This window comes from Crocodylus porosus, unplaced genomic scaffold (assembly GCF_001723895.1).
Source record: "Crocodylus porosus isolate Cpor-Errol unplaced genomic scaffold, CroPor_comp1, whole genome shotgun sequence".
In the NCBI taxonomy this organism is placed as follows: Eukaryota; Metazoa; Chordata; order Crocodylia; family Crocodylidae; genus Crocodylus; species Crocodylus porosus.
The window spans coordinates 22,529,278-22,536,697 of record NW_017728911.1 but is presented as its reverse complement, the minus strand read 5'-3'; the positions used below and the strand labels follow the sequence as shown (position 1 = coordinate 22,536,697).

The window sequence follows — 7,420 nt, the reverse complement described above, 5'->3', positions numbered from 1 at the left end:
CGGATGGTGAAGGTGATCAGCTCATGGTTGCTGTCACCCAGCTTCCCATCGATCACTAGGTTGCCGATTAAGTCATCCCCAGTAGCCAGTACCAGGTCGAGCAGTGCTTTGCCTCTCGTTGGCCCATAGACTTCTTGAGTCAGGTAGAGGTCATCCACGCACAAGAGGAAGCTTTGCGACCACTCGGATTTTGCTGAGTGATCTTCCCACGAGATGTCCAGGTAATTGAAGTCATCCATGACAGCCAAGGTCCTGGAGCATGCGGCCTCAGCCAGTTCCCGGGCAAACTCCTGGTCAAGCTCAGGACTTTGGTTGGGAGGTCTGTAGTAGACTCCCACCGTTGTGTCCCCTGTGCCGTGTTCCCCACGAATTTTAACCCAAAGGGTCTTCAGTCGTCCACCCTGGTCACCAGCATCAGCTTGCAGGGATGTGTAGCTTTCCTTAACATAGAGAGCTACACCCCTGCCCCTTTTATCTACATGATCCCTCCTGTACAGGGTATAGCCATCTATACCCGTGGTCCAGTCATGGGTGGAGTCCCACCAAGTCTCCGTTATCCCTATGACATCATAATTATTTGCGTTGAGCATGAGGACGAGCTCCTCCTGCTTATTTCCCAAGCTCCTGGCATTTGTGTACAGGCAGGCAAGTGTCAGCTTGGGGGCTCTTGCCTTTCCCACAGATTGTACCAGGGCTGGGGCAGGGGTGGGCTCCCTTAAGTGCTTTGGCCTGCTTTAATCATAGTTAAAATAAAAGTAGTTAATAAAGGGCTTTGTCCTGCAGAATCCTAGGAAATGCCCAAGAATCTCCCTGAAGCCAGTGTGAGTTTAGAGTGCTAAGCAACTGGATTGCACCCATAGACCACAATAATGTGAGAAGTGATGTTATGCCAATAATCAGTTGCATCCTAATTCCATTAACTATGGTTATTCAAATGCTGCCTTCCTATTTTGAAATCACTGAGATGTTCTCTTCACCACCAAAGAAGCTCCCAGGATCTGAGAAAACAGTTTGAAGTATTGGAGTTGCCTGTTACAAAGACAGAACCAGAACTGCTCTGATGTGCTGTCAAAGCAGACCTGATTAACTGAATCTGCTGTAGCATAGTAATTACTGTACTCCAGCAGACACCAGCATCATGTGTATCATAGATTCATAGATTGTTAGGGGCTAAAAGGGACCTTGCAAAATCACCGGGTCCAGCGCCCCTGCACTAGGCAAGAAAGACGGGGGTCAGGTGACTCCAGCAAGGTGACCGTCCAGTCTCCTCTTGAAGATTTCCAGGGTAGGTAATTGCACCACCTCTGGAGGCAGCCTATTCCATGGTCTCAACACCCTGACTGTGAAGAAGTTTTTTCCTAGTGTTAAGCCTGAAATGGTCTTCCAGGAGTTTATGGCCTTACTCCTGGTATTCCCCAGGGGTGGCCTGGCGAACAGTTGTTCTCTGAGCCCTTGATATTTTCCCCTGATGTAGCAGTAAGCTGCTACCAAGCCCCCTTTCAGCCTTCTCTTTTTTAGGCTGAAGAGACCCAAGTCCCTCAGTCTTTCCTCATATGGCTTGCCATTATATCAGCATCCCCCCACTGAAAAATGGTAGCGAGGGGACTTTAACTAAAGCTTGTAAGCTTAATCACTCCCCCCCACCTCTCAGAGCATGTGTATAAACATATTTAAACTGAAGTAGACAAAACACTTAGGGGGTATACTGAATTGGATGAACTGACAGCGGATAGACAGAATGACTTTACATGGTTCAGGAGAGATGAGCCGAATAGTATATAGTCTGCTAATTGCTATTTTGCTTTGCTGAATTGGTTGAATCCTGGCCTTCAGCTATAAACCTTCACAGCAGAGAGAGCAGGGACTTGCCATATAATCAAGTGGTGCAAGTTAACCCCTGCAATCACAAAGCGGCATGTCATGTGGTAGGGGGCGCTAGGTGGCAAGGCACGGTTCAGTGCTCCCCTCCATAGGCTGCTGCTGAAAGAATATGCTCTGTCTGGCAAGGTTTTCTACCAGCTATATCTCCTTTTCTAGGTAACCACACTGCTCTGGACTGTGGTTTGTTAAAGCATGCCATCCTTGTGTGCATGGTCGTTGACATATTGTCTACTCATTGCAGAGCATGCTGTTTAAAGGGTTTATATGTTGGATTTGGTCTTTCTGTGAGTGGAGCACAGGACAGGAGTTAATCCCTTCTGTCTTTTGTATGGGCTCTTTGACTTAATTAAGGCCATAGTCATGCATTCATCTAAGCTGAACACCCCAGAGGACCAGTGGGTTAAGACACACAGTTAATCAGCCACCAGCACAAAAGGGAGTGACCTGGCTAGTGTACTTAGTTAGCCATGGTGGCTATACTGTAATCAGTATGATAATCGTACATGTCAAGAAGCAGTGCTTGCCTCCAGATGTATGTTTAACTAAAGCATAGGTATACTTCTCAGACTTCCAAAACCATGCTACAGTTAGTTTATATTAACATTTATTTAATTTAGCATAAAAGAAACTTGCATATGATCACATTACATTTACTCTCCTGGCCAGAAAGCAGTGTTCTATACTTGTAGCTAGAAATAATTGCTTGTAAAGTAATTTATGAAACATGTTGAGAGTATTAAAAAACAGAATACCCACTGTAAATTAATTGTTACAGTTTTCTATTACTGTATGATTATGTTGGTCTCATTTCAGAACAATTATGTCATTTTAAATTAGAACTATAAGTTTAGAATTTAATTTTCCAGAAGACCACTAATAATTTATTGTAAATTTATAGAACAATTTTCAAGAATCTTTTTTCTTACAGATCGTAATGAATGCCAAGAAATTCCCAATATTTGTAGCCATGGTCAATGTATTGACACAGTTGGAAGTTTCTACTGCATTTGTCACAGTGGATTCAAAACCAATGATGACCAAACAATGTGCATAGGCAAGTATCAGAATATGTTGTTAATTTAATTAATAATGGATCTGAAGCCTGTTCTCAGCCAGGAATTGCCATGACAGATTAGGCCAGTGGCCCACTTAACCCAGTATCATGACCAATAACAGACACTTCAAATAAAGGAGAAGGAGTACTGCAGTTCACAGTTACGAATAAAACTGGCCATCAGCAGTTTTTTTCTTGCCAAGCTTTTTTTGTGTGTGAGATTTATACTTTGAAGCAGAAGGTTTTTTATTTTTCTTTAATCTCCACGGCCACATCTGTTGGGGGTGGGGTATGCTTTTGGCATTCATATAAGTGCTCAGTCCTTTACATAATTTCCCTAAGCTCTTGGTCTTGTTGATATCTTATGGCAAAGAGTTTGACAGGTTAGTAATACACAGTTGCATTGCAGTAATTGTAAAACCCTCTGGTGGCAAAATGTGCACAGGAGTGATGTCTTGCTACACACAAATAAAGATGTGTAACTAAAGAAAGAGCTTCTGTATTTAACTCTTGGGAAGCTCCAGGATTAGGGCCAAGTTATTTGCTGATTTCAGTGGGCATTTGTTTGACTAGTGTTTGTTACAGATAAAATAGATTAGATTTGGGTCAGTTTGTCCCTTTTTAATGGAAACATTGTCAGAAAGAGAGAGTACAGGGAGAAATGCAGCCTCTACCCAGGAGTTTCACTTAACTTTCCCTGCTGAGGTGTTGGTCTGGGTTGTAGTGGCCAACCACCTAAATGCAAGTGGGGATATTTCAGATTTTTTATAGAAAATCATTATTCATATATCCTTGGGGAAGACAGCAGGGTAGCTCCATTTAGGTGAGAGAGCCTTTTCTTATGAAACCTTCTTTAAACATTATCAATGAAATCAGTTACCCAAATCTCCTATTTTTCTCTCCTAAATTATCTAGATCTCCTCTTTTTCCTTCTATTTGCAGTTTGATGCTGGGAGATTAATTCATTGCTTCAGTACGTTGGGTAGCTGTTTGGCCTTTCTCTTCACATATCACTAATTAAATCTCCTGTTGCTGCTGCTTCTCTTTCGTAGATATTGATGAATGTGAAAGAGATGCATGTGGAAATGGAACATGTAGGAATACCATTGGCTCCTTCAACTGCCGCTGCAACGCTGGATTCACCCTCTCGCATAACAACGACTGCATAGGTAAGGAGACTCAAAACCTGTGGCAGTGAAACCAGTCAACATTTTTCTAAGATTTTTCTCTCTCTGTCTCCTTGTGCATACCATTTTATTCATTGAATTTTAAAATCCCATAATTAAAATTGCATAGTCAGTCTCATTAGGGGGAAAGTGATTTTTAAAATGCTTTGTGTTCAAAAGCTTGTCTGACTTTATCCTAACCATACAGCTGGTCCAATAAAAGAAGAATCCTTGCCTCACATTTTCTCCAAACCTAGTTTATCAGTCCATTATTTTGTAAATAACTCCAGTCTTCTTGCACTCACCTTGGCATGTCTATAGAATAACAATTTCTAACAATTTATCTCTTTTTATGGGAAATGTCACGAAAGACAAATTCACTTCTGAGGAAAGAAAAATAGACAGTGCAGACAAATATGTTGGACTGCCTTCAGAAGTTCATTGTGTCAGCTGGGCATGCTGGGTACTTTAATGTCTTCTGCACATTTTCCATCCTTGTGAATGTCTGACAAAAGCTTTTCCTGTGGTTTAATTTTTTTAAAGATCTGGACGAATGTACAAGTGGAAACGGGATGCTCTGCAGGAATGGCCAGTGCATAAACACCATTGGATCTTTCCACTGTCTGTGCCTAGAAGGCTATGAGGTGACTCCAGATGGCAGGACCTGTGCTGGTGAGTATCTCATCAAATATGGCACACGCCACCTGACATTGGCCTAATGCAGCAATATGCTCAGTGCATGTACCCAGATAAAATCCTGAGGGAAAAGGTAGGACACAGTAGAACTTCCCCAGCTTGCATAGTTCAGTCTTGTTGGGGGGAAGCAATTTCAAGAATGCCTTACGTTCAGAAGCTTGTCTAACTTTATCTCAACCAGTCGGTCTACTAAAAGATATTACTCCAAAAAAGCCAAGCCTAATTTATCAGTCCATTATTTTGCAATTAACTCCAGTCTTCTCACAGCCACTTGAGCATGTTCCTATAGAATAATAAGACTCTAGCTATATTTGTGCCTTTTTATAAAAAACACAAGTCCGGTGGAACATGCTGCAGCATTCCGTTTTCATTAAGTGACTGTGTTTGCATGCAGTAAAAATATCATGCACACACCTAGAGTTTTGCTCTAGGAGTAGGCAAAACTGACTAAATTTCTCCTCTTTGTGTTTTTCTTCTCCAGTGGTTTTCAGGCCAGAACCTAAAACTAGCATCCTTTTTTTTTTCTTTTGGAAAGCATCTTAGCTTTATTTAAAGGAAGCAAACTCCACAAAGGTCTGTGTTCCCTATTTCCTACCCTTTAATGAGAGCAGGTTTTATTTCCTTCTTTTATAAGAGTTTTTACTAGTTATTCTTAAAAAAAACACATGCAGCTCTGCAGACTGGCACAAAATAAGGCACCTTTCCTGGTGCCATGTGTGTAGGCATGTGATTTTTTCATAACTTCTTCTATCAATAGGTTTGTTCCTAGGCATGATCCTGATGACTTTAATGGCATTGTGCATAGCACTAAGAACCCAGGTGATAGAATCTACAGGATCAGATCCTAAGGCCGACAGTCCAAGTGAGACACAAGACACAAAACAATGGATCAGGATAAGTGGGTTGTTTGGAACTTATGTTAGAAGAAGATGAAGCAGGACTCCATGTGGAGGAAAGTTTTAGAAAAGAATTTGAAGGAGAGTTGGGATTTTTGGAGGATGAGTGGGAAGACTGTTCAAGGCTTCGGGTGGAGCATACTGAAGGCTTCAGGTGCTTAACAAAAATGTTTGTGGCAGGACTTCCCAATCCTTGGGGCCCTGCTCTCTGCCACACATAGTTAATCTGTTACCTGTGCTGGGATGGGAATGAACTGATATTGAATCCAGAGCTGAGAACTTTACTCTTTCTTTAATTTTCCCTTTTCTATATATACAAATTAATCTCTTGAAAAAGGGGCTGTCTCCTTGTCCTCACAAAGCTGAGAGTCAGAGGGCTGTACCCTGCTCCCTGGGAGTTTTGTGGTTGGCTTGCTCACTGGATTAATTGACTTGAATAAGAGAAGTCAGAATTTTAACCAATGGCTTCTCCATCTCTTCTTGTAGATATCAATGAGTGTGTACAAGAACCTAGAAAATGTTCACCGGGCACATGCCAGAACTTGGATGGGACATACAGATGCATCTGTCCTCCTGGATACATTCTGGAACATGACAGATGTGAAGGTTTGTAAGGGTCACAAGTCTGTCATCATGGGAACCTAAGCAAAGGCAGTTCTCCATTCTAATTATGCTCATAGCGATTCCTCCCTTTGTGCTTTAGGTGTCAACTTCAGTCAATGCCAAGTGTATGAAATTAATTGCATAGCAGAATTGTTCCAACAAAACTAAGTGTAATGTGGACTGTCAAGCACAGAAGCATTTGGAGGGAGGTGGTGTCTACCCATCATCAGTATAGATACTCTTGGGTATCAGAATTGCAGCTCAGCATCAAAATTACTTCCTTTTTAGTAATATACAGGACTAGGCTGCCTATACTGAGTTTAGCTGCCTCCATTTAGTTCTTACTTGGTCAAAAGTTCAGTTGAATTTTGCCTGAGTAGGGATTGCAGACTTTAGTGAATCTCAGGTTCACTAAAGACATTTTGAAGGCTTAGGCATCCAGCTGGAGATGTGCTATTGAGGGCATGACCATATGTTTTTGAATGTTAGTTCTAGATTACACATTAATTCTGTTATCATCTCTTTGTTTAATTTTTGCTGGCAATCTTCAGTAACAATCTGTTCTGCCTCAGTTATGATGTAGGGTACTTTATTTTATATTTTGTATTTTACAGCTGCCAGTACAGCCTTTTAAAATTACTAAACTATTGTGTTACCTTCTTGCAGACATTGATGAATGTGTAGAAGAGCCAGAAATTTGCGCTTTGGGCACATGTAGCAATACTCAAGGCAGTTTCAAATGCCTGTGCCCTGAAGGATTTGTATTGTCTTCCACAGGAAGAAGATGCCAAGGCAAGCTCTCATATAATTTTGTGTTTATATATTTATTTTTTTTAGATTTACCTTATTAAACTTCTGTTTGTAGTGTAACAGAATCGAAGAAAACTTGGCATTTCTTAACTTTGGGGCATATTTTCTCTAGCACTGACATGTCCTCAGCACTGGAGAGAACAGAGCAACGCAGAGTAAAAAGAAAAAGTTAAACATTGGTTTAAGCAAGGAAACATTGCTCCCTTGAAAACTTTTCTTAACAGTTTCTGAACTCTTGAAAGAGGAAAAGGGGGAAAATAAACACAGACTAGGCTTCTGAGAGCTTTGAACAGAGCTAAATGTATGGAATGGAA

At 41.3% G+C, this 7,420-nt stretch overlaps 1 protein-coding gene across 2 annotated transcripts in view; it reads left to right on the top strand.

Moving 5' to 3' along the window:
- The window catches only part of FBN1 (fibrillin 1), a 204,211-nt gene that overhangs the window by 163,274 nt on the left and 33,517 nt on the right, over nucleotides 1-7,420 (top strand). For both annotated transcript variants that reach the window (XM_019533627.1, XM_019533626.1), the window contains 5 exons: nucleotides 2,810-2,935; nucleotides 3,988-4,104; nucleotides 4,645-4,773; nucleotides 6,180-6,299; nucleotides 6,963-7,088. In XM_019533627.1, coding sequence (XP_019389172.1) covers nucleotides 2,810-2,935; nucleotides 3,988-4,104; nucleotides 4,645-4,773; nucleotides 6,180-6,299; nucleotides 6,963-7,088 — 618 coding nt within the window. The remainder of the gene's footprint in view (nucleotides 1-2,809; nucleotides 2,936-3,987; nucleotides 4,105-4,644; nucleotides 4,774-6,179; nucleotides 6,300-6,962; nucleotides 7,089-7,420) is intronic.